This window comes from Rhipicephalus sanguineus, chromosome 6, assembly GCF_013339695.2.
Source record: "Rhipicephalus sanguineus isolate Rsan-2018 chromosome 6, BIME_Rsan_1.4, whole genome shotgun sequence".
Lineage (NCBI taxonomy): Eukaryota > Metazoa > Arthropoda > Arachnida > Ixodida > Ixodidae > Rhipicephalus > Rhipicephalus sanguineus.
The window spans coordinates 165614942-165642761 of record NC_051181.1 but is presented as its reverse complement, the minus strand read 5'-3'; the positions used below and the strand labels follow the sequence as shown (position 1 = coordinate 165642761).

At 46.5% G+C, this 27820-nt stretch overlaps 1 protein-coding gene across 1 annotated transcript; it reads left to right on the top strand.

Annotated features, from left to right (window-relative positions):
* Positions 1–321: 321 nt before the first annotated feature.
* LOC119396996 (sequestosome-1) lies at positions 322–26302 on the top strand. The gene is made up of 7 exons (XM_037664403.1): positions 322–552; positions 3551–3710; positions 7339–7643; positions 14001–14184; positions 16748–16998; positions 22241–22352; positions 25933–26302. Exons 2-7 carry the CDS (start codon positions 3560–3562, stop codon positions 26061–26063), a joined length of 1134 nt encoding a protein of 377 aa, XP_037520331.1. The 5' UTR covers positions 322–552; positions 3551–3559; the 3' UTR covers positions 26064–26302.
* Positions 26303–27820: the final 1518 nt, after the last annotated feature.

The window sequence follows — 27820 nt, the reverse complement described above, 5'->3', positions numbered from 1 at the left end:
GTGTGTGTACATCCGTATGGCATAAACCGCGTCGATTTTTATGTTTCCCTTGTCAGCAGGATCTGATGAGAGAGAAAAGCTTGGGCAAACGTGAACAGGAGCTTTGTCCTGTTCCATCGCGAACCAAAGTGCGACGTTGCATCAGCGTTCAACCAGTAGTGAGTCACATTCGCGACTCCGACAACTCCGATTACATTCTCTCGTGCAACACCGAGATGAAATCATCGCCCACTCTTTCTCTCCGCTACGTGCTCCTCGCACTCATCGTATGAATGCTTCCTCCCCTCCTCTATGCCCTTTGACGAGTGCTCTTGACCAATCACAGCAAGGAAACTGATCACATGACGAGAAAGGACCAATGTTTACTAACAAAATGGTGACTCCTTGCAGTGGGGCCAAGCGGGGCATAGGGAAGTAGCCGATAGAATCGTCGAGAACATTTGAACTAGTGCAAGTCATTTGAGAGCGAGCATATATATACCATATAAACCACCGAGGAGCACCCGCCGTCGCTTTGGAGTACTACATCTTGGACGTCGTCGCAAACCTCAAGTAAGCATCTTTTAGGCCTTGCTTCAGCTTTCGCTTCCCGTGCGCGACACAGTTCGTCGTCGTCCATATCTAACCCAATTTAAGCTCAGTATAAGCTCGTCTGCTTCTAGATGTTCTACTGGCTTACTGCTAAATGCGCATATCTGGACGCAGACAATGAGAGAGAAACGGCGCTCGATCTCTTGTGTGGTGTCTTGATTTGCGCAGTTAGCACGCAGTCGTTTGCTGTCGTGTCGATGGCTTTGGGCCTGTGTACGACGGACCCTAAGACCGGCCATCATTGGCCGGTTTATTGGCCATTCCATCGCGATTATTATTTCTTTTTATAAGCGTGAATTCAGCAAATTCGAAAATACCAGATATTCCGGCACCAAAACTCTCAGGCAATTTTCAATCAATTTCTATATTGTGCCCCTAAAGACTCGGAGGTAATAATGGACCCTTCCAGTTATACCGATAATTTAACTAGATCGGGAAATCAACATCAGTGGTTACGTGCTTGCATCATGAGCGTAAATTCTCCGCCTACGAAGCAGTGAAAATTACGTCAATATCTGTTCCGAAAAATTAGAGATCGGCCCCTGAGAACGAGAGCGTACTCCTGGCCGAGGACGACATAATTGCTGGACCTTTGCGTCCCAAATGGACAGCACATATGTAGACGGCATTTATTTTTATGCCAACAGAGTGGTTGGTTAGCTTTTTTTTGTACATGTACATTATTTTGACTTCTGATTCGGCAAACAATGTTACAATAGATGACATTGCGTGTCAATAAGTGAACATGACGTCTTTTTTTTTTTTTTTTCAGCATAAATTCAACCACTTGTACAGTGCTAAAACTGCTGCTTGAGCGAGTTGGTTCATGATTAAGATAGATTTACCAGCGCAAAAAGACGAAACACTTAAGGAACACACAAACACATTCTTAACTGTTTCGTCTTTTTGCGCTGGTAAATCTATCTTAAAACTTGTACAGTACTCCCCCTGCCCCGAATAGCCGGTTTTTTTTTTTTTTTTCTGGTAGTAAGGTGGCAACCCAGACGACGTCACGGTCAATCGCTGTGCAGAAAAACAGGCGGACATAAAAAACTACTTTTTCGAGTGCCGTGTTTGTGACAACCGAACACTGTAGTGATAAGGCATCTCCATTTTGAAGCAGTTCCCCAGGCGACGTTTGTGTTGCACTCAAGGATTTTCGGCTCTCTCCGATCTTGTCCTTCTTCGTCCAAGCACCTGTTTGCATGGGAATTAGTAAATATTCACAAGTGCATGTTCGCTAAACATGCGACAAAAGGTTTAAAAAAAGTACAAAAGTAAGAGGTAAAAGGAGAAAAAAATGGCATAGGTAACAAGAAAGAGCACTGAAAAGGTATGAAAGAAAAAGAAAGAAGCTCTTCTCTTTGAAGATGTCTCATCCGCTTTAAATCCCAGTTTCTATGAAATCTAGATGCCCTGCTTCTGAATAAACATCGTGGACAAAGCTGCTCCAGCGTTTATTCAATGCACAATCCCTGTGTCATGTAACCGCGTTTATGTGGGGCAGACAGGGAGGTGCCTTAATGTGCGATTAATGGAGCATTACAATTCCTTGAAAGGCCCGGCAAGTTCACATTTATCACTGCATTGCCGCCATTTTAGGTGTACTCCTGTTTTTGGTTCTACATCCATTTTGTACAAACACAAAAGCCAGAAAGCATGTGAACTTGTTGAGGCCGCACACATCTCCAAACTGTCACCATCATGTGTCAGTCAGGCATCGGTGACACAACATGACAAGGAAATTTCATATCTTGGAATAACATGAAGCATGTGTCATGTGTGTGCTTTGGTTTTTGAGCGAGGGAAGAAAAAAATGGTCTAAAAATTTTTCTTGTGCATGCACCGTTCGGCGGTGTGATGTATATATGTTTTACTTCTGATTAAAAAAGCTTAGTTGAAAGTCAGCGCTTGTTCTTGTCATTCCTCCCTGTGTGTGTCGTCTTGCTTTTCGCATTGCTTACTTCTATGGATAATATTGAGAGATAGGGAGAGAGCAGAATGGATGTCGAGAGATGGAAAATGCAGCTGAGGCTGGCGCGGGAGTTTTGTGCAGTGTGGAAATTAAGAAATTCGCAGGAACAAAACGGAATCAGCTCATGCAAATTGAAGATTATTGGGAGAGGCCTTAATCAGGCTGATGATGATAATTAAGGCAACGTGCTCGCAGATGAGATGGCCACATGTACTGCAGCAAAAGCTAGCTACTCTTCTATAGCATTTTCTTCCTTAGACCTAAAGCCATTTTTACGCAGGAACTTCAAATTAGCTTCACCTTATTAAAGAACACATTGGAAACTGGCCACCAACAAAAATATGTCAGACTGAGCTAATTTTTTGTTTACTTGAATAGGTGAGCCATATATTGCACAGTGTTTACCGTTAATGAACTTCTTAATTGGGGTAAATATGGCCAACTATAGACTGCCCTCCATGTCTTGCATGAAAGCTGAATCTTCAAGAAAGGTAATTCATCCCTTTTCATTGATTCTTGGAAAGGACCCTATTTTTGACAGGAAGTCGGTTTTAGAGTTTTTGAACATGCGGACATCCTGGAAGTCGTTCAGCAATTCCTCGAATGCTGCTACCACTGTATTGTATCATGTGGCTGTCAATCCTGTCTTAGGTCATTAGTGCCACCTACCAAAGAGCTACTGCTACCAAGTTTTGTTTCAGCTGTTATCACAGTCTATTTTACGTACGTAGCTCACCTTACTTCTCATACTCATTTTGTAGTTTTAGTAAACTCTTAGCGTTTATACAGGGGCAGATTTCATGACTTTGTACAGCCATCTAGGTTGCCATGCTTCAATAACCTTTGTGAGCAGCTCGCATGTTCTTCAGCCATGTAAAGCTAGCTTTTATTGCTAAGAATAGGGGTTCACTCAGAAGGTGATCGCAAGGTGTCGTGGGTTAAGGTAAAAGCTTACTTTAGCCAGTAGTTGGGTGTTAATTGCAGGTGTGCATCATGGCAGTGACGATCAAGGCTTATCTGGAAGATGGAGAGATCCGCCGATTTGTCATCGAGGACCTGCGGGACTATCACACTCTTCACGAGAGAATCCAGTCTGCCTTTCCAGCCTTGGCTGGCAACAGGCAGTTCACTCTTTCCTGGAGGGGTACGTACATTGACAAGTGCCTTGCAGGGTGGTTTCTGGACATTAGTAAATTAAAAGGAAATTGAAAGCACCGTGTTCTGTAAATACATCTGATAAGTGGGCAAAATGTATTATTTTACCATTTGCACAGAATCTACTGTATGTGAGAAGTCCTGTATCCAAGCTCTCCTAGTTTCATCTACTTTAGGCATCAGTAAAGTTTACAGAGTGGTATCTTGTTTTTATTAAAGGGACTGACAACCCATTTTTCTCGACCCAGTTTTTTATGGTGCAACGAAAAACTTCCCCTCGGTAGTGGTTAAACCTGCAGTGGTTGATTCCAAAAGCACGTCGATATTGTGTAAGCAGAATTTTTCGGTCTGAGAAGCCTCTAAAAAAAAGGTTCCTCCTCCAGCAATGCTGAGAAGCTATAGCGATGCCAGTAGCCCTCCTCGCAAACTGGTCATTACGCTCAACGACCTGCTTTCACAGGAATGAGTGCGACTGTATGCTTAACCTCCTTCATTTTGACATTTTCACTCATTTTTGAACATAAGAAGCAGGTAGAATTAAGTTTTCCGAATGCTCGTCATCACGTGAAGTACCTTTACCAACTCGTGAGCCAGGCGCTCCTGGTACTTCTTCAACTTGTTGGCAGGTGCCGCCAGTCCCTCAGCTAACAACTTGCTGCCACTCATGAGCATCAGATCTTACGTCAAACAAAGGCGGTGCTTTTCTTATCTTTTAAAGCCTATCTTTTAAGTTAGATGAGATTATAATAAAAAAGTGTATTGTATTTCAACACTAATATAGAAACCATTAACCGCGTACACCCGTTAAAGCTCACATGAGAGGGATCATATGGTAGAAACTGTTAACCGCGTATATGAGTAAAAGGTTGCATGATAGTCATCATATGCATCCGTTTTTTTTATGCATAGGGTGCCAGCCGTCATTTTTTGCGACTTTTGTGAAGAAATAAAAATATAAATCCACTTTTAATGAGAAAAACAGGGTTTCTTTTAGCCAATAAGATAACCAATCTTTCCATTTGTGGGGTTATCTCAATTCATGTTCTGAGCAGTTGTCTGTCCTATTAAAGGGGTACTGACACGAATATTTTCAGTTGTCGTTTTTTTGCGCCAAATGAAAGTTCAAGCCCTCAAGTGCCTAGAAAAGGTAGCGCTAAGCGTGAGTGTGCCCTGAAAAAGTAATTACAGTATGTTTTTAAAAGCTAGTTTCGGTTCCTACTGTACCCTGACGTCACAACACGGTATGAGCTTCTCGTCACGTGCTCGCACAATATGGAGTGACGTTTCCACGCACGAGCAGCCATTTTGGAAGTTTTGATGACGTACAAGCGGCCATCTTGGAAGTTTTGGTACCTAACGTCATCACAACAAGCCATACTGCTGCGTGAAGTCACCAGAATTTGTACTGTAGCCTGACGTCAAGCTAGTGTCGATGTCAGTAGGTGCGCCGTGGAAAAATTGACATTAATATCAAATTAAAATATCTTATCAGCATTTGCTGAGCTTCACACTTGCTCAGAGCCATCTCTGCATATAGGAGATATGTATGGCAGATTAAACTCGCCTTCGAAAAAAGGTGTCAGTACCCCTTTAAAGTTGTGAACGTGTGCATTCATTTTTAGATCTTACTTTGTGACAGCAGTCGCTAAGTCTTAAACCGTTCTCTTATATACTAAAGGCTTGATTAAAATTGATTAATTGTTGCCCAGGGGCGCGACCTTGTACACGTTCTGTGATAGAACATTCTATCGCACTACACGGGATTGGTCGAGGCTCCTGCGTACACGTCTGACAGTCAGATGTGAGAACAGTAACCGGAAGATTTAGTGCTGTCAGTCATTTTGTTGTCTGCTAGGCAAAGAACGGATGGAGACGCCATTCCGTCCGATACAAGAGCTACACAGTGGTCTCCAGATGACTTCAATTTGATGAAAACGTAAGCGCTCGGGCCGGAGAAGTGAATTAGCCTGCTTTGTGTCTGCCTTAATCCAATCCTGCACGAACAATTTGTGAAAATGGCCACCAGGCACCACCACCAAATGTGTGGGGTCTGAAGATAGGCCTCTCTTGAAACACACGGAGACAGTCACGCTGTCGGGCAACAAACATGTGTACATTTATTAAACGCTTTTACAAAGGACGAGTTCGCCAGCTGAATCTAATACATAACTAGTAACACGCTAAGTAACCTTACAATGCCAATACAATACATGAAAAACATAACAAACCCAAGCAACATAACGCATACACAAGGTACCTCGAATGCGGCGTCACCTACGTTCGACTCACTACAAGAGGTCCACGGGAAACGAGCCGCAGTATCGTCCCCATGCACCCGCCAAACCCCAAAGAGCCTCACTGCTGTTTTCTGCGTGCCGGCCTAACCTCTCTTCCGCCAGGCGGCGCTGCCGCTGCCACCGCACTAAGCCTACATTGCGCGAGCACAGTGCCACCTCGCACTCGGTGCCCATTAAACCTAACTGCAACTAATATGCGAGACGCGCATGCTCCACGAGGCGCGAACGACTTTACAGGGGAATGACCAGCACCCCCACAAACGTCTCTTCAAATTGTGGCACCACCACCTAGCACCCAATGAAGACATTAACACAAATAAATTGTTACATCGCACTCTTCCATTTCAAACTTTGAAAAGCAAATGCCCCCAAATATTGATATTAAGTTGCGGTCCCCCAGCAGACAATCAAAATGTGACGCATTCTTCTGGGGGGGCTTCGCCTTCACCTCGCTGTTTGCTCCTTTTCATTCGTGACCTTACATTCCATTCGATCATAGAGCGTGTACAATATCATGTCCCAGATAACGTCACTCTTGCAGTTTACATATGGCTCGAGCTGAAGTTTTTCAGAAGTTGCTAATTTTTAAATTGCAGACTGAAAGTAGTCTGCATGTGGGCCTGATGGCACGGCATTTGTTTTGCAAGCATGTCATGCAATAGCCTGTTACTTAGTTGAATTACTTAACAAGACATGAAAAGGGTGCTGCAAAGGGGTTTTTTTTTTAACGCCTTCTGTTGCAGTAGAGTGTGTGTGGTATTGAATACTGTTGGCAAGCACAAAAAGAATTATAAAAATTGGTGCACAGGAACTGAAGTTACAGCCTTCAAGACCTGATCAGATGACGTGAGGGAATGCATTTCATTCTTTCCCAGTAATGCCACTGGTCAATCACCTCTTGCAGAGATTTATCGCAAATCACCTCATGGTGGCCCTCTGAAACCATTAGTGTCATTTTGCATTTGTGTTTAAAATATAATAATTTACACGGAGGCAATCATTGAGACAGTTCTGTCCCACGTACTACGAGTCTATAACATAATGGAATCTCATAGACCACTTCATTCTCACCTATGAACAAATGGTTTTGTGTGCTCCTTGGTGCATATTTCTCACACAAAATTGCCACAGTTCGCTTTTCGATATAGGCTACTTATTTTATTGGGTGCTGAAAAAAAAAAAAGAGATTGATGCCCAATCGCTCTTTTCATGCCCTATACGTGCTGTGATCCGTATAATAGAGAATTGTTGTCGGTGTATGCAGTGCTGCTTGTACTGATTCCTTCTTGTATTGAAAGGCACTGCATTGGTTTATTGCAGATTCAGAGGGAGACGAGATTGTCATGTCCAGTGATGCAGAACTGGCGCAGGCTGTGCAGAACATGAAAGATGGCCTGTTGAGGATTTCTGTGACCATCACTGACCAGACGAAGCGAGGTGGAGCTGTTCCCAGCACATCGACGCAGGGGCTTCACGCTGGAGTTGTTTGTGACGTTTGTGACCAGGAGATTCGTGGCGTGCGTTACAAGTGCCTGCAGTGTGAAAACTACGACCTCTGTGGGCCATGCCATGGAAGGAAGGTGCACGAGGAGCATGACTTGCTCAAGCTTGTCAACCCTGGCATTGTAAGTTTCTTGCTTCCTCCCTGAGGTGTTGCATCTCTTGTGTGACAACACGAAGGTACAGCCCTTTGGGATCTCCACGTAAAATTAGCTTAGCAGTACATCTTGAATTTGAGGCACGAAGCTGTGCGCCAGCATGAGTGCAAATGTGCTCGTGTTGTTACTCAGGGTCATGAAAAGGAGCCATCCATCCAGATGTAGCATGAAGCTACAAAAACCAGTGCAAGTTGGTGGCAGAAAGTTTTCCTTGTCAACATAGTTGAGCGCTTGTAATTTAGATGAGTGAAATAGGATGACATTGGTAGTGCTTAGGACAGAATTTGCAGTGCTTGCTTGATAATACAGTCGCCGACCGTTTATTCGGACGCTGAAAATTCGGACATGCTCGTTTATTCGGACACCTTCGCGGCACCGCCACTCGTCCTATTGAAGTAATGTAAACTCACGACCGAAAATTCGGATGCCCCACAGCCCGCCGTTCGATTTTTCGGACTCCAGCTGGCTGGTCGAGTGCGACGTTGAACGCCTTGACAAGCTGTCAGCAATGTTTACAATATTTTTGCTACGTTGCCAGCACTAAAATGTTGCACTGGCTATAACTGGAGATCGTGCCAGTGTCAAAAATCCATGCGGAAATTACCAATCTCGAAGGCTATGTTTGTTTGGCTACATGTAACGGCTGCCTTTTGGCTTTAGCCAGTCAAGTATCCATTGACCGGCTACCACGGCCAAACAGCAGGCCAAGCCAAGATTGGAATCGGCTCGGTGCGGCGTTTGAGGCGAATGACAGCGCGTACGAGTACGACGCGGATCCTAATTCGGACAAAGAGAGTACGACAACAGAAGCGCTGCAACATCAACTAGCCCAACGTCGTTTCCTTTTGGCGTGTGAGGATTTGCGTTGTCAGATGTTTCTGTGACTAGGCCTGATCTGCGTCCCGAGCTTTGTCTCACTCCCTTGTTGCTTGGCGTGAGAGGTGTTGCTCCGATGCCGCCCGTTCCATGTGCGTCGTCGGAACTAAAGAAACGCGGCAACTACGAGGCCCTGACGATGGCGAAAAAAGCGGCGACTACATATTCACCAGGTGAAAGTTGCTTGGGAGTTTTCGCCGAGTTGGGCGATGAGATCATCCGTCAGGTACTCGAACCAGCGCATGTGGACTGTGACTGCCGTGATGACGCACCTCCCCATCAAATGCATATTTAGCGTGGGCTGTTGCAGTGCTATTGCCGAGCCGCAGGGTTGGTCAAACATTGGCTGAAATACAGGCCGACTTGGTCGCGCGTAAGCATACATGTCTAGAGACACGCACTGACAAGTTTTTTCCGGGCGCCGGGCCAATAAAAGTGCTTTTGTCTGGTGAATCCTTTTTTTCGGACTCCCGATTATTCGGACTTTTCGGTGGTTCCCGCCGAGTCCGAATAAACGGTCGGCGACTGTACTGGAGTAATACGTTCTGGCGGGCGGGCTAGTCAGTTCATTGCTGTTAGACGTTGTTTTAAACTGCGCGAAAAGACGAGGACATAAGCAAGAAAACACAGAGAACACTACAAGCGCAGAGAACACCACATAGCTCTGCACTTGTGGTGTTCTCTGTGTTTTCTTGCTTGTCCTGGTCTTTTCGCGCAGTTTAACAACGTTTAACAGTTGATAATGGTGCCAAGGCACACTGCCTGAGCATTAATCCTCCATGCTTAACACCTAAGCATGGAACCAGTCGAGTGTTTTCTGTACACAGGAAAAGTTTCAGCTGGTCTAATAAATATTCATAAATTTAAAGAGAGCATGCTTTTTGTGCGAGACACAGCCACGAAGCATGGCCTCGCGACCACCGCTTTCAAAGCGACTAATGGGTGGACGACACGCTTTATGTGGCGCAACAGACTGTGCTTGAGGCACAATCACTCTGTCAGCGACTGCCTCATTGCTACGAAAAAAAGGTAGTGGACTTTCACTAGTTCGTGATACGCCTGCGGTGGGACCAAGAATTTTTTCTCTCGCAAATCGGGAACGCGGACCAGACGGCCATCAGTTTCGACATGCCAATGAGCAGGACGGTCAATGAGAGAGGAGCGTGCAGCGTGTTTGTTAAAACGACAGGCATTGAGAAGCAGTGTTTCACGGTAATGCTGGCTATCACGCCAGATGGCAGAAAGTTGCCACCATACGTTATCTTCAAACGGAAAACCGTGCCAGCTTCCCAGCAGGCATACATGTGCGAGCCCAAGAGAAAGGATGGATGTTGGCTGATTGGGTCTGGACAGTCTGGAGGCGGTGCCCTGGCGCCCTGCTTCTCCCGTCTCTCCTTGTGCTCGACAGTTTTCGCGGCCACCTGGGAGAAAGCTTATGCCGGGGAACTGAAGGAGCTGCGCATCAAGATTGCCATCATTTCAGGTCGACTCACTTCGGTGCTGCAGCCCCTTGATGTTTGTGTGAAACAAGCCGTTCAAAGACAGTGTGCACCAGTTGTATACAGTCTGGATGGCCCATGGATGTGCCCTCCATGGGCCAACCCTGACGCCGACTGTCCCTGACGCCGACCGGCAAGATTAAAAGGCCGTCCGTCGAGCTGGTGTGCTCCTGAATCTTGAACGCATGGCGCTCGCTGCCAGCTGATTTGATCGCAAAGAGTTTTAAGAAGACTGGAATTGCAAATGCGCTGGACGGCAGCGAGGGCGACCACTTGTGTGAGCAAGATGACGAAGTGGTGAGCGACCTGTACGATGGGGCTAGCGATTCTGACGGAAAGTGAAGGTTATCAGGAAATGTTTCAGTGGACAATGCACTTATCTTTAGAGCATGTTTTCTCATTGCAGTGCTGTCCTATCACTCTACCGTCACTCCCATAGAAAGGTGCAGGGGCGCTAATTTATGCAGTGCTCAGCTGGAGACAACTTGCTAATCATTTAGCACAGTCCGCACACAAACCTGGAGGGTAACGGCCGATTGAAGTAGGATTTGGTGCTGTCTTGTGCTCTTCTCATACATCCCTGTTTGCGCACCCTACAATCTATTATGATGACCAACTAGCTCAATTTTGTCTCGTTTCTAAGATTTGGTGTTCTGCCCTTCTGTCCATGCCAGCATCTCTATACATGTGTGCACTGCAACGTATACTGATTTTCTGTATTTTATGTGAAGACATGGAGCATTTGTGGAGTAGGATTCTGCCTGTATACACAGTGTGTCTACTAAGTTTCGAGACTGGCAACGCTGCAAGATAGCCAATGAAGACACCAAGCGGTTATTGTCTGTAGCCTTTAGTGGAGAGTGTGCTGTACATTGTGCGAAGAATTCGCGAAGTTGTGGTCGGAATTTTGTAGTTACAGTGATTTCAGTGAACAGTGTTTCGTTTGTTCATCATGGATAGCAAAGTGGAGCAGAGAGAAGCCATGAAGTTTTGCGTAGAACTTGGCAAAACAGCCACAGAGACCATGGACATGATTCAGACTGCTTGCAACAATGATGCTCTTTCTCAAGTGAACATTTTTGCATGGTATCGACGGCTTCTTGAGGGTCGAAGGCGGTCACGGGACGACCTTAGGCCTGGCCGTCCGATAATCGTTTGAACTGATGAAAATGCTGAAAAAGTCGGGAAAGGCTGTCTGAAAACTGCTGTCAGTCCCTGAGGATGATAGTGAAGGACCTAAACATAAGCAAGGATACTGTCAGGAAGATTGTGGAACAAGATCTAGAAAAGAGGAAGATTTGATCCAAATTTGTGCCTCCCAGTCTGATAACTGAGCAAAAAGAATACCGGGTATCTTCGTGTCAAGAGTTGGTTCAACTGGCCAAAAAAGACCTAGAATGGTTTAAAAAATTATAACTGGTGATGAATAACTCTTCCATGCATACGATCCTGCTATGAAGAGACAATCAAGCCTGGGGGCATGGGTGGGGAAGGATTCCCCACAACCATAAAAAACTTCGCATCCAGAAGTCGCGTGTGAAGACAATGCTTGCGGTGCTTTTTGACTGGTGAGGTGTTATGCATAAAGAATTAATTTTAGGAGGACAAACTGTCAATGGTACAACGTACAAAGACATTTTAGCACGCTTGCTGCAGAGAATGCAACGGTTCTAGCCGGCAATCGTTCATTCGCGTGACTGCTTCTAGTTGCATGAATGCACCGTGCCACAGAATTGAAGTACAGACATTTTTGGCAAAGAAACAGGTGACGTGTTTTTTGGCAAAGAAACAGGTGACGTGTTTCAACCATCCACCTTATTCACCTGACCATGCCCCGGTGGACTATTTTCTTTTTCCAAAAGTCAAAATGACATTGAAAGGAAAACATTTCGACTCACTTTCGAACATCCAAAGGGTAGTGATGAAGGAACTCAACTCTGTCGGGCAACAGGACTTTCAGAAAGGAATCCAGAAACTGTACAGCCGTGCTATTGCTTGTATACAACAAGGAGGATCATATATTGAAGATTAACAGCCAATCGGGGCAAATCACTTCTGCATTAATTTTCGATGACGCCAGTTGCGAAATTTAGTAGACGCGCTGTGTATGTGTAAGATGTGCTTTAGAGTAGGTTGTGGTAGCCTCAAAACTCACCGGAGTAGAAACCACCGCGGGTTCAGGCTTAGCGAGCCACAGGGCCGCGTGTGCCGTTGCCTGCTTACGTACGCGCACCGCTCAGCGCGCGTTCAGCTAACGAGGGCGCCGAACGCCGCGCGACAGAAACACAGTGTTCAATCAAATACAACACACAAACACTTTATTTGCTTTTCGGCGGCACCCAAACGAAGCACAACGTCCACTCCCGGGACACAGGGAGCAAAGGGCCCCCGCAGGCGGACGGAATACACAAAGGGGTTCCGCGAAGCATGTCGCAGCTCGCAATGGCAAGCTTTGACACGCCGCTCTGGAAACGGTACTGAGCGGCTATGCTGCACACTATCGCGATGACCACTGGGCCTGGTCGTGGGAGTTAGGACAAATCTCCGCACACATGGGCCTCCGGCAAGTGCGGCTCAGCATGGTACGACCACGCATGAACACTTGGCACCGCCTTTGGCTTAGTGTACGGAACAGAAGCTAGCGCAACGGTAGACACTCCCGCCAAGGATGCCAAGGCACCCAGGCAGGCTACAGTCCGGCGATTCCCAAAGGGGACGTCGGAGTGCAAGGAAAACGTGACCTCACCGTTCGCTGGCCCAGGAGCAAGAGAGAGATCCGTCCCAGCGTGCACTGAATCTCGCGAGTTCCGAGATCACGTACAGCACCACCACGAGAACTCGGCGGCGCATGGCGCAAGATGGCGCCACGTTGCTGCTGCGGGAGGGAACGGGGAGAAAATGGGTTAGCAGACGGCAAATCCCCGCGGAAAGGCTACGGGTGTGCCTCGAATCCCCACAAGGTTGTATACGTAACCCATAGCACTGCAACAAATACTGTGTAGTGTCCCTTCTTTTCTGTATTTTATGTGAAGACATTGAGCATTTGTGGAGTAGGATTCTGCCCGTATATGTGTAAGACGTGTTTTAGAATAGGTTGTATACATAGTCCTGTGGTAGATAGCACAGCTTCAATCTCTGAGATGGATTGCTTGTAAAGGCAGACATTAATATTGCAAGTAACTGAAATTTCTCATAAAGCAAATTTCACTAGTCAACTTCATAAATTGGTTGCTACTTTAGGAGGCACATTGCAATTTATAAATTGAAACCAGTAATTACTCAATGCACAGCCACTTGCAACACTTGCAACAAATTTTGAAACTAGTACTGGTGTTAAGACATGTACCATCAAACCTATGATTGAATGCATTGTTGTTATTCTGGTAAATGGGCCTCTCATCAAGTCGGGCCATTTTGAGCTGGCAAGTGCAATGCTGACATTGCACGCTCACAATCGTGTCTAGAGTTGCATTGCTACGTGCTGCAGAAAGAGTTCAAATTTCAAACTGAACATCGTTTGCCTTTCTCCTTGTGGGTGCCATGCTCTAAGATGGGGCAATAACATACAACACCGAGTGTGTCTACGTTGATGAAGGTGCTGCGACGCGCAGCAAAGAGGGCCTCGATGTCTTCCTCACCTGCCGCATGGAGCAGGGGGCAAGGAAGGCATCGAGGCTCTCTACTGCAGCATAAACTCCAGGGAAAGGAAGATCTTGTGATCCTCCGGTATGGGAGAATGCCAGGAAGGAGTTTGGATTGCGATGGTGAGATGGCAAGTGGCAAGCTCGCCTTCTCACATCATGGTTGTGCGCCATTTCAAAATAATTTTTATCTCTGCTTGTAATGAACCACTTCGGAAAAATTTTGTCGGAGAATGCTTTCTATTGGGCATGCAACAAGTTCCATTGCATAACGAAGGGCCCCTTTAAGTAGTGCCCTTGTTTTTCAGCGTCCTGTGTGGTCATTTCCTGGCTGGAAGCGCTTGTGGCGCCATTGTGGCAACCCTCGAAGAGGAGGCTGCCCAGTCCAAGGAGGTTCCCATCGCATGGCACACAGGCCAGACCAGAAACAGCAGTACCAAGAGATCCTGCGTGGCATTGGAGACACTGTGGCCAACTTTCTTGAACCTCTTGGTGAGCTCCTTTATCGACAATATGAACAATGGCCATGTTAAGAACCATTGGATGTGTGCCAGCAAAGCTGCTTCTGCTTGCTTGACGAGCTGTTCTGGTATCTGAGGAACAGTGCATTCTCGAGGGTATTCTTCCCGGCCATCCTGCACCAGGTGGGAAAGCTATGAGGTGTTATTCCATCAACTCCCAAATGCCAGCACTACAAAGCTCCTATCAGGCAGCTGTGGATGGAGGAACTGCTATATGTGCCATCATTTTGCCTTTCAACTTGAGTCACAAGCAAACATGGGCTCATCAGCTCGGCATGCACTGAGCCACTTGGGGCCTTCTGATGAAATCAGCCACGGTAATCGCTCTGCGACTAGTGCAAATGGTGTGTTTAAGTAATAATAAAACATTGCTGGGATACTGTGTCTGAACTAAACGAGATCAAACTCTGGGAAGATTGATGTGGTTGCCAACATTTCGACTAGGGGACTTGTCTTCCATGTGGCAGCAATAATATAGAGCCCTGGCAAAGTCTCTTTATCAAAGCTTTGGCCAAATTCCTCATTGTTAGTCTATTTCTCATTACGTCCGAACTAGTAGTGCTTACGGTAAATCTGCCACTGTCATTAAAGTGAAAAGTATACAATCATTGCATACTGCTAGTTCTAACATATGTGGCTGAAACATGGAGGATAACAAAGCAACTAGAGAAAATGTTGAGTGCTACACAGTGTACAATGGAACGAAGAATGATTGGCGTAACATTAAGAGACCGGAGGACGGCAGAATGGGTCAGGGAACAAACGGGCAGCAGATATCCTTGTTGACGTCAAGCGAAAGAAATGAACCTGGGCCATGGAGGAAGAAATATTTAGGAGGTGAAACTCCCGTTAGAACAGGCGTCGGCGGGCGTCCAGATGAAAGCCTTTGCCAGAGGGGTTGGTGTGTTAAGGTTGCGTGTTAGATTTGAGAGAGCGTTAGAATTGAGTAAATACGGTAAGCAGTCATGATGGAAACCTTTCCCAAAGTGGCTGGTGTGTTAAAACTGTGCTAGTTTATTGTAGTACCAACAGTGATACCTTTTTCAAGGGACCATGAGGAATTGGGAATGCTAAAAGCCAGGAAACGCAATAGTTGAGAAGTGAGAAAAATGGAGAAATGAGTCTCAGTTAAATGCACGCAATTTTAAATTGGGGGGCTTTCGCTGAAAAGAAACCATGCAGCTGGTGCTTTTTTTTTTCATGGCCATTCAGAACAAGGCATTGTTCAAGCACCTGTAGCAGCAGCATATGGCCCTTGCCATCATCAGAACTTGCATTTCTGCGAAATAATATTAGTGCCTCTATGACTGATGCAGACAGTGGCATCAGCGCCTACTGTGGTGTTTTCAAGTGACCACCCGTGGCAGTACTTTCACTTTTTGCAAGGTTATTGCCGTGTGTGTAGGCAGCTCCAAGTGATAATGTTCTTGCATGGTTGGCACAGTGCCCGGTCAGCATAGGCCACTGCGGCGAGTGTACGGCTGAACACCTTGAAAAAGTGAAACTACTTCCAAAATCTGAGAATAGGGCCCTGATCTAGCTGTTCCTAAACTTGATCTCTCTGCACAGACATCCGTGATCTCATTGACAGGTAGAATGGCGGAGGTGAGCCATCCACAGAAATCTGTTCAATTCCATTGGCAACGACTGTTGGAGGTGGGTAAAAAATAAGCACTCGCAGGACATTTGCACGACCACCATGATGACTCTCAAGAAAATGGTGTGACAAGGCACCTCCAGCAACAGTCTGCCGAATGCATTGACTTAATAGGGTAGGGGGGTGCTGCGATGAACCTTCAGCCCCCCTGAAGAGTGATCCTGCATATGCCTATGAGAATAGGGATAGCGGCAATGTTGTGGGAAAGGCCGTTCCAATCTGATGCTGCATGGGAAAAAAATGAATAGGAAAATGGAGTGGTGTGGACACGTAGGGCATGACACTTGAGGTTCATGTCTGCCGCAGTGAGGGTAAGGGGAACGATGTAAGGCGGATGGCCGAGATCACTGCAAGAAATTTCTATAATAAAGACAGCGTGGCAATGCGATGGTGAAGAGAGAGATTAGAGAAGCCGGATTGTGCTTCCAAAGACTTGGTGATGATAGGTGGAATGGACTGCTTCCAGGGCAGAGGCAAGGTAGGACCGTTGCGGGCTCCAATTGGTGGATGCGTACTCAATCTGACGAGCGATTTATATGCTAGTAGTTTTATGTGCATGGGGGCAGGATGGAGGTTGTGTTGTGATGTGTCATACTACCCTTCAGTTGCAATGTAACAGCAGGTTCCCCCATGCATTGGGTCGTATGGGAGCTACGCTGGGACTGGTAAAAAATAACATAGCAGCATAAAAAAGAAAACATAGCAGCTACAAAGTTCTTTTGTTTGTGCCAGTCAGTATGAGGAAGTTTCTGACCTTTGCTGATTGCGCTATAAAATTTCACCCTTTTTCGCTTTCTGTGATTTGTGCGGTGTGCCTTTTAAGACTGATTGTCCCTAGAATGGTCAAATTTGCTCACTACTGCTGCAACTGCTGCAGGCATCACAGTCGATGTGCTGAACGACATGGCCAGCAACACTTCACCACCACCAGAGCAGCAGCCCAAGAAGGACAGTGCCACAGAGCCCATGGACACATCAGCGGCCACTGGCGAGAGCCATGCTGCAGAGCCACAGAGACCTGTTCAAGCAGTGGCCAACAGCAGTGTGCTGGGGGGACCATTCACAATGGCCGAGACCAACAGTGGGGAAGCCCAGGAGGAAGCACCCAGGGCTTCTGAGCCTGCAGCGGTGGGTGGCTCAACTGCATTTAGCTGCATTTTGAGTGGCACTTTTGTTTCTCCTCCAAGTGCTGCCACTTTTTCCAATATTCAGAAAAAGTCTGTTAAAAGTAAAAATTGATGCTTCTGGTTCGAGTTAAGTGTTATATTGGATACATATTGTCATGTGGTTGTGACGGTGAAGAAGACTGCAGCAAGACTGGGAAATATGGAACTCTTAATTTGGGTGAACTTGCGCCCGGCAAGTGGAAAGTAAAAGTACAGTGAACTCCCGTTAAGACGAACTCTGTTAAGACGAATTCTCGCTTATGCCGAACAACAGAGAACCGTTTGTTTGGTTTCCCATAGACTCAATGCAAAAAAGAAATTCGCCGCCCAACTGTACTCTTCTGTTAAGACGAACTTTCGCGGTGATCGACAACGCTGGCGATTCTGCGAAACGATCACTGCAGTCTTGGTGGGACATTCAGGCGACCAAGAAAAAGCAAAAAGGAAAAAGCGCTTCCTAGAGCAAAGTGGGGGAGGTGGGGCCTTTGACAGCAAAGAAAGCAACAAAAAGAGTAGGGGCATTTACAACCCCGTCTTTTTGTATTCCCCTTCCGGTTTGCCAGCTGAAGTACAAAGGAAACAGAAAAACACAGGAGCTTGGGACCCCTCCACTGTGGTCTGAGGGACAAAAGCAAGGGGAGTGAAGGAAAAATAAATAAAGAAAAAGCGACAACGGAAACAAAAATTGTGTGTGCATTACAATCGAGTACCGTTTGCCAGAGGGATCAGATGCATTGTCATTGCCATCACACAATGTCGGCCACATTTTGTGGTCGGTTCGCGTTGGTTGGTGTAGGACCTGTGTGCGTTGTATCTGTTCCCAGTGAAGTGCAAATTGTGAAGAGCCATTTTGATTATGGAAATGCACGACAAGGGGAGGCTGTTTTGTACACTGAATATAGCTGCGTCGTCTTTTTCGTGTGCGCGAGGCTGGTGACCGTGAGTAGCACAATGGGATATCTTCAGCTGCACGTCGATCAGGAAAAATTACGACGGGCCGAAAACGAGAAAATATCCGGACCTCGAATAAAACCTTGCAGACTTTCTTTTAAGCAACTCAGCGTATCATGACTTTGTCAAGGCAACAGCATGCGACCGAGGCGTGTCCAGAAGTGATCTTAGAGCCAGCAAAACAGGCTCACAGAAGAAAAGGAACTGCCAGGACAACAAATTTACATTATTTGAAAGAAAATTGTGCTTCTCTCCCTCTCTTTCTTTTTTTGTAATCGTCAACATATGAGCATACTACAGTTTTATCATTAAAATGGTAGCAGTATCTTAATGAATTTTTAAATTTTTGAACCCGCGAAATCAGGTGCTCGTACGATTCATGTAAATACTCTGCTTGAAGGCATAGTTTTTACCTAGATGAGCCAAATAAATGCTTTTTCTTGTCTTTTTGCCCCCATTGTAAGACTACTCCAGTCAGTGTTTTCAAGTAACATATTTGGATGCAGTTGGCATGTTAGCATGTCTCTTTATGGGGGCACTTCTGATAAGCCGAACTCCTGATAAGACGAACAGATGACCGCGGTCCCTACGAGTTCGTCTTAACGGGAGTCTACTGTACAAGCAATTCACACTGTGCACTGATGGCGACGAGAACAGTCGTCAGCCATCAAGTAATCTGATCGGTGGAATGCGTCATCTTTTAGACATCAGTCATCAAACCTTCCAACGTTATCACTGGTGCTCACACAAGCTCTCGAATAAACTCGACTATTCACATCCTGCATGTAATCTTAACAGAATGATCTCAAACAATCACGAAGCTTCCCAAACATTGCGGTGCGGTCTGCGCCAAGCATTGCTAACAGTTTTTGCGGGTGAGACCCGAATAACCAAAATAAAGCAAGAAACGTGTGTGGCAATACAATATCAGGGCATAGCTTTACTTAAAGGTCCAAATAACTGTCAGCATAATTAATGAAAATTAATTGAGTTCATTGAAACATTGTGAGCAGCTGGAATTGTCGCGGCACCTCGCGGAGCAGATCTCAACTACCGTAAAATCCCAAGCAAGCGCCCCCCTCCCTTTTTTGGGAGATTTGAAATATACACCAATGACCGTGCAAGTGCACACCACCCTTCGTTCCTGCCATTATTATTCGCCCCTCGAGGGGAAATAAAAACATTTAACGAACACTTATTCAATAAAGTATTTCGTTAGAAGCACGGGGGTGCATTCTTTATTCTTAGTGGCTCTTCCGCCACCACCTTGAATTCTGATCCTTGACCAAGCAAGGCCCCCCCTCCAAATCTTGTTGGATTATCTTCATCTTAACACAGCGCACACACACACGAACACAGAAGAATAAGGAAACGACGACACGAGCGCTGTGTTCGTGTGTGTGCACTGTGTTAAGATGAAGATTTACCAACTTGCCCAATTATCCACCTTACTTGGATTATCTTTCACCGTAGGGGGGGGGGAGGGCTTGCTCGGGATTTCACGGTGACCTTCTTTCTATGTGACCTCCGAAATCCACTTCGGCAGCATGCAAAACACAGTGCCAACTCAAGGAGGGCATATAAACATGTGTGAGTGCCACTACCAGACACTTAAAGGGCTGCTAAACCACCTCTGATGCTTTTTTAACATTTCCAGTAAATGCGTGCATAGAGTTCAGAAGGCCATCACGGTCAACAATGCTGAACGCGAAAGTGCTATGGGCTGCGGATGCACCAGTAAATAACAAATAATCCAGTGTCCTCTCCGGCCCTTTCGGTATCCCCAGCATTGGCTTTGATGTCAACATTCGTGTTGGATAATGTCATCCACAAAAAGAACCTGTTATATGCTTGCTTGTACGCGCACTCACCGCTCTTCCTCCTCACATGTGAGAAGGAGCACTCTGCCAGGAGGAGAGACGAGCCGACGAACGGAGCATAGCGCAGGAAAAAGCGGATCATCAAACATGTGCAACTTCGCAATTACAGTAATACCCTCGTTAACTCAAACTCGAATGTCTCGAAAAATCAGCTAAGTTGAAATTTTCCACGGTACCGAACGATTTTCCATAGGTGCAATATATTTATTGCCTTTTACTCGAAGTATTTCGGTGCCCACTTTCATTATCTCGAAATCTTGACTGAGAGTGGAACAAAAGCTTCGCTGCCGAACCGTTTCACGAGATACAAGCGGCAAATTTCGTACGTTTCATAAGGTTCGCATGAGGCCGGCGCACTTATGACAAAGCTGACACTGTTCCCGAATGTCAAGTCGGAACCTAGCGGCATAACAACTTTGTCAAGCAACCCTGTGTCACATCATGTCACGCTGTAGACGTGCACAGAGGCAGGCCCTGCAAAAGTATTTTATTTACGCAAGGCATGTTGGCACGGATTTTAACACGAAAGTGTTTTATGCCGGGGTTCACCAAGACTTCAGTGACGTATTTCCATCACGGAAACGACATCGAAAAAATATACACAATCGGATGGCAAAGAAAAAAAGGTACTGGCAACGGGCATCGAACCCACGACCGCTCGGTCCGCGACAACAGATGCCGGGCACTCTGGATGCCTTACGAACGCGCCTTTTATATCTACCACTCTCCCGGTCGGCTGGGTGGTGGTGACTTCTGGGGGCGGTAAGGTAAAGTAATTTGTCATTGCTGTGGCCTCCACGACTAGCACCTGCAACGCGTTACGCGTCCGTCCCATTCGGCGCGTTTTCAATAGAAGTTGAATTTTGTCAATGCATTAACATACCGCGAGGTGGCGACCTTTGCCCAAGCGTCGTAAAAGCGTCGGCCTCGCTCAGCATCACGCTAATACAAACCAAAATTGCTCTGCGACGCGCGCCTACCTCACCTAGCTGTAACACCGCGTTCCATGCTCACGCGCTCGCCCTGAGAAAAATCGCGGCCGGGCTACTGGGGTGGCAGGACGCGCTTTGCGTTTCCCTCTAGTCCGGCCGTGGTTTTCAATCACATTTTAACATGCCGCGGGATGGCGACCAAGTTCTGCGTCCAATATGCGACGCTCTTCTGGCTATCACACCTCGTTCTCTGATTACGCTTTCACCGTTAACTACTACAGCTACCACAAGGGTTTGTTTAATCATTTAACATGGACGTTAGTCGTCGGGATGGAGATGTACCACCAATCATCAAAGTGGGTGCATACACGTTAAAAGGCACCATTAGCTGCCAGACATCAATATACATTGTGCAAACTCTCTTATATCAATGTACAGTAAGCATTCAGTTACTTCTGTAAGGGCACGCTTTACTTTCGTGTTATTCCGATTCCTATGACGGAGGGATCAACCGTGTTTTTTTTCATTGGCTGTGCGATGTGGTGAGGATAACGCCGCCAAAGCAAAGCAAGTCACTGATGCTGCAAAGAAAGATCGCCCTTATCAAAGAAGCAGATTCGAGGCTCGAAGTTTCTGGACATCAAAATGGCGCTGATTGTGTGGCTGCATCGTGCGAGAGGAGCCCCTTAGAGAAGGCCAATTCTCTGGACTTAACGGTGGGCTACACCGATCTCTCCTGCAACATCGGCTGCTTTGACCATTTTCTTAAGCGAAACAATGTGGCGTCACGCACGGTGATCGCGGCAGTGTCGACGCAGCTACTCAAGGAGTGACGACATCAGCCGAAACAAGAAACATGCTTTGCTTGATGCGAAATAAACTAAATAAAGTTGAGTGCAACGGCGCGGACGATCGCCACATGCGATGTGTTAAGTAACTCGAGAAAGCTTTGCAAAATGCAAGTGTTACTGAGAGGCAGACCAGCCTTACTAGGTCTTTCTGCACTCAGTAAAAAGGCAGTGCCGAAAAACACGGCTGGTTGATAGCTCTGGTATGTCATTTTTCTTTAAAACCTTAACAAAGAGCGAATTAGGCGCTCCCGTTAAGAAACTCGTCATTAGTGATAATGTTTTTAGATAGAACTGGACTTCTCAATGGAATTTGCGCAACTTTGCTTATTTCGAAATTTTTTCTGGTTTTTACTACTTCGAGTGAACAAGGTATTACTGCATGGCAACATATCAAAAAATTCTTGTGGCTACATGCTTGTTGAAGACTTGCACGCCTGGGTGGTTTAGGGGCCCCTTAAACAACGCATATGCTGGCTGAGACCAGAGGACACGCCTGAATTATTCGAATTTCCAAATCATCGAGTGTCGAATAAACGAGCTTTTACTGTAAATACTTTAGCACGGCATTCTGGGAAACCACTCTGATGCAGGAGGTTGAGGTGCCCTCTGGCTGGACTCTATTGAATGCACTGCGGGACTCCCATCTGGGTGATGACCTCCCTCGTCCCGTGAGCCTGGCTGCTCAGGCTGGAGACAACCCTGGTGAGAGCAAAGTTTGGTCTGATGCCAGTAAACTTGATAGGCATCTTTGTGCTCACATGTACTACAGTTGAACCCCTTTGTAAGAGACAAGCACTGGGGAGCAATTCTTGTCCCTTATGTGAGGTGTCTTTTATAAGCAGGGTACCATGTTCTCATTTTCTGCTCAACCCATGTTTCAATTGTTGGCACACTGGTGTCTCTTATACCCCTTGTCTCTTACATCACTGTCTCTTATAAAGGGGTTCGACTGTATTGGGAGCCCTGTGACAGTGGCCCCTTTCACTCGTGGTATGTTTCTTTGAGATATGTTGCAGACATCGCCACTGTGTTGTGAAGCTGACTTTTGCAGCTCAGTCTAGGGTCAAGAGCAGAGAATTGTCAACGAATAACCTCACCGACAGACGGAACAAGGGTACACAGGTTGCTTTTGTTGGTGTAGTTATTCATTGGCGGTCCTCCTAGAATGTCGCACCAACTATCGCACCGGTTACTGCTTTTCAGACCCTTGTTGTCTTTTGTAAGAAAAGCCCACACCCAAGTGTGGGCTTTTCATATGAATGCCTCTTCCCATCATTGCTGTAAGAGGGCTAGCATTTCCAGCATCCTGCCTGGCTCACCATTGTACGTCTTTTCTTGCACCCACAGCTTACGTTTCACAGGGCACTATGGGATCATGATAGGACAGTCATTCATGTTTGGAAAGGCAGCCAGGAACGCATGACGTTAAAGGGACACTAAAGGCAAATATTAAGTCGACGTTGATTGTTGCAATAGCGTTGCAGAAACCTCGTAGGGCTTGTTTCATGTCAAGGAAATGCTTATTTTGAAAGAAAATCACGTTTTAGTAGTCTGCATGGCGTTAGCGCACTTCAAATCACCCGAACGGACCTTCTGACGTTGCAGTTGCGGTGCCCAACGTTGCCCGCCTTTACTGCCCGGTCGCCGAAGCTACGGTTTCTTGCGCAACAGCGGCCGTCAAGCTTGCCAAGACGCAGCCACGGGCCACTCCAAAACTGTATAGTTCACTGTAACTGAGCTTAGCTTGGCCAGCTGCAGCAGAAGTAGAGTATCGACAGGGCAAAAATAGTGAGAGCCAAGCACACGCAGCAGTACGCGATACTGAAACTACCACTGAGACGCGCAGCTCGGCGAAAGCGGAACTTTTGAACCACTCGCGCCGTTTCCCATGGGAGCGCCAAGAGGTTCTTTTTTCCATGAATCAAACAGAAACAAACAAGCAGCATTTTATTATGTCTTGTGATGCACGGAAGGTTCTTTTTTTTATTGCAGCTAGTTTGATTAGTAGTGGTTAATTATACTCGGGACTCTTTGAAGTCATCGGGATCATTTCCAAAATGTCCCACTCGTGGTGCACATCGTGTGTTACATTTACCTTAATTTCTCGATTACAGTCAACGTCCGATAGTTCTTACTCCCTAGGGACCGCGAAATTGTCCAAAAAATCGAGCTGTCCGAAAAAATGAATTTGTGCTTTTTTATTCCGCTCAAGTGGTCAAATCGCCACAGCCACGTCCGAAATAGCTTTAATGCCTCCCAGTACACTTATCAAGCATTTTGGTGCACACTCAGGCTCTCGCAAATACATTCAGTACCTGCCGCGCATCCCGCTTAACTACGTGCCAACCGCCACTTGCAAATTTGTGTCTCGTGATGAGCACCGCTGATACCAGCAAAGCGCAGAATAGATTACTGCTCTCTCGCATGGAGCGTTTGGAAACGATGACGCGGAACACAAAGACTGTGGCGGACGAGCGGACGACTCGGACGAGCGGACGACTCGTCCGGCTTTCCCCAATGCTTGTGCGCACGTAAAAACTCGCACACACATCGCCGAATCTCCGCCGATACGCAGCATTTGCTGCCGTGTGAAGCCTATCGTTTCTAGTTGTGAGCAGCACATCGCCAAATAAGCTGACGCCGTCACTGTACTGTTGCTGCACCGTAAGCACGCATTTGTCATGAAATGGTTCGTGATGCCCACTCCGTTCCTGACCGCACACGGGCACGGCAATGGCGAGCTGGTTTCGTTCGTTCATAAAGGCAACGCATCTGTGCGGCGCACTTAGTGGTCTCACACAAAGAGGCAGCACGAATGGCGGCGCGGCGCGTTTGGGTTCTGGCTTTTTGAATGCGTGCAGCACGCATGCAACTGCGCTAGGCCACATGCACTACCGAGCAGTTAACTTAAGATGCTTATCGTAAGGGTTGTCAGCGATTAAGTCATACTGGCGCGTTTGCCGCCTGCCGCCATCACGCCTCCATGCATTTCCGCTGCTTTTCTGCAACGACATTTCCCCACGGCACTTTGATAGCGGCCCCTTTGAATTTCTGGTCTGCTTCACCCCATAACACTTCGGCATTGCGGCAAAGCTGCCTTTCGGACTCTGCTACTGTAGCAAACAGATCAACTCGCGAAAGCGCTGGTTCGAACCTACGAGATGATAGACACGGCAGAGGTGGGGTCTTAATGCCTTTTGGACCCGCAATTTGGGCAGAAAGTCCGAAAAATTGGACGCCGAAAAGTTTCAGCGTCTGAAATTTCGGACGTTCTTATACATTGACGTCTATGGGACTGGTGACGGTGCCGCGAAAGCGTCCGAATTTTCGAGCATGTTGGGAAGATCGTGCGTCCGAAAAATCGGCAGTTGATTGTACTAGAGCACTGTTGTTGATGCTGTTGACCTTTTGAGACACTCTCATACATTGACCTTTCACTCTGACATAAGTTGTTATTTGCTTTAGTGTCCCTTTAAGGCCATTGCAGTGGCAGGAAAGGCTGGCTTTATTTTATGTAAATGTGCATGCTTTTATTTTGAGGCTTTTTTGGGGTACCTTTTTCTTTCTGGGAAGACAATCGGTAGCGAGGTGTAATTGTTCAAAAAGCACGTCCAGCACCTCCACGCGTGATTGACATGGATAATCAAGGAACGCCAAGCAGTCAAAATCCAGGTTGAATAAGTACCACCAACATTTTGCTTGCTTAGTCTGTCTTCATTACATAACAACCAAAAATATGGTGCACGAACATTTCAGTAAGTGAATGATGTTACCTTAGAAGACATACAAAAGTTGGCGGTGCAGTGCTATATATTTGTAGTGCTTTATGATACGTTGGTGTGCAAATGAAAAAAAAGTTTAATCTAAAAAGTTGTTTAATGTTGCATTTGTAGTAACAAGATCTCACTTTACTACACGCATGGCTTATAGAAAGAAAGCATTGTCGGTCGCCGGTAGCTTTGCATGTGGAGACCCGGTGATTTGTAATGGCAGATAGATTGCACCAAATAGTCATTTGTTTTTGCCATTTATAGGTCCATGACAGGACGTTTCCAACACCTTTAGTCAAGAGTAGCATGCTTGCTGCTTCACTCAAGGCAGGAGGACATTGAAGTGTGCAACACATTTTGCACCATCACACGGATGTCTCTTTACAGGAGTCGTTAAAGAAAGTGTGCTTTGGCATGGGCTAAGTTTGTATGGTTCTAGCCATGTTGCTGCTGTGTGTTTTGCACATATTTGTGCTGGTTCTAGCCATGTTGTGGAACATTTGGTAATGCAGTGGACATTGCCTTGGGCCAGATGCTGGCCATGGGATTCAACAATGAGGGCGGTTGGCTGCGTCAGCTGCTTGAAGTCAAGCATGGAGACATTGGAGCAGTCCTCGAGTCACTGCATCCCTCCCCCAAATGAGGCCACTGGAGCCGTGGTTGGATTAAATTTTTTTTCCTATCATTACTTCGGTAGAGTTCTTGGTAGTGTCTTATGTGCATGCCCAAAGTGTCACTGCCAGTATTCTTAATTTTTCGATTTTATGGCGGTATTGTGCTCCCCTCAAAGTTGCATAACTGGGGTTCCACTGTATCATGTAGAGACATCTCTGACAAGCATATGTAAAGTGCAAATAAAAATGTTTTATATTCTCTTGGTGAGCAGTGCTTCCATATTGGTGGTGTTTCGAAAGGACTTTAGAGATCACAAAACAGATACGTCATCAGTTCAGTTTTACAAGAATAAAGGAGAATGGAGTGTGCACCTGCAACCTTGTCTTTGCCTCCCCGCTCTACAGTCAGTTTTCTACAGGTGACATGTGTGTGCAACAAGGTGGGGAGTGTCTGGGCAGCCAGTAAAGGCTGAATTGTTAGAGAGGGTCTGGATGCCTTGTGGAATTTGTGCTTCTGTCGTACAAAATGTGGGGATCGAGGTGCCTCCCCTTACCCCCATCTCGAGCATTGTGCTGGCCTTGAGCCAGCTCATCTCTGAGAACTGTGGCACGCCAGTGGCAGCAGTGGTGTACATGGTTAATGCGCCAGACTTTCTCACACAAATGGATTCTCCTAGCACCAAGTCACTGTGCGAGCACGTGTCACCAGGGTTCACACTGACTGGCACCCTCGGCACGAACATCATATATTTGCCTTCTGTAATTGGCTTCAGTTATTACATCTGGTATGGTTTTCTTGGGGACTGAGGCCGGACAGTGAATTGACACGGGAAGACTGCTAGCGATAAGTATAGCAGCTGCTAGAGTGACAAGAGGGGCGAACCTGCTTGGAGCTCCAACAGCAATACATGAATATTTGGCAAGCGGCCACCTTCAAGACCATCAGTGTATAAGATTGCCTTCTATCCATGAAACACACAAAAAGCTTTGATACATGTAACAAACATCTAAGCAGGAAGACTGAAAAGTTTATTATGCTCTGGCGCAAGTCAAGAAAAAGGTGGCTTTTAGCCGTCAGAGGACCCCCTCCAGCCAGTGGCGTTGCCGTGTGTTACAAGCTGCCACCAGCGTCGCCGGCGCGAAGTCGGCGACGGGAATGACAGCAGGTTAGTTCGTTCCGCACGCAAGCAGAGACAGTGAAGAGATCAGAGACGTGGAAAAACAAAACAAAAATACTTTACTCTAAGGATATGGCGGCACAAGAACTAATACAGCACTTATTACAAACTAACAACTACATACAACTCAATAAATCAGATACAGGAGAGAGAATGATTACGAACTACACAAAAACTAACAAACACTAAAACTATTGATGCGAAAGTCCGAAGAGATAAACAGGTGAAGGCATACGTGTGATGTCCGGCAGCGTTGCGTCCACGACGATCGGATGCGAGAAGTCGTCGGAGTTCTGGCACGACTGCGATGTCGGTGGTGTTGCAACGCTGGTGTTTCCGGGAGGCTAGTGCTTGAAGGCGATCTCGGGCAGGTTGAGCTAACCCGAGAGGAAGCTCCGATGTCTACGATGCGGACGTTAATTTCTCGTCACAACTAAACGAACGGCTAAGTTTAGGTGGCCAGCCGATACAGAGCCACACTAAAAACTTCCAGAAGGGATACTTGTTGATCTGCTTCTACACCATGTTGGTAAGCGACTAGACTGCTTAGCAGGGCCAAATCCTGCGCTTAAATCATCCTCGTGTCCCCTCATCCTTTTCCTGGGGGA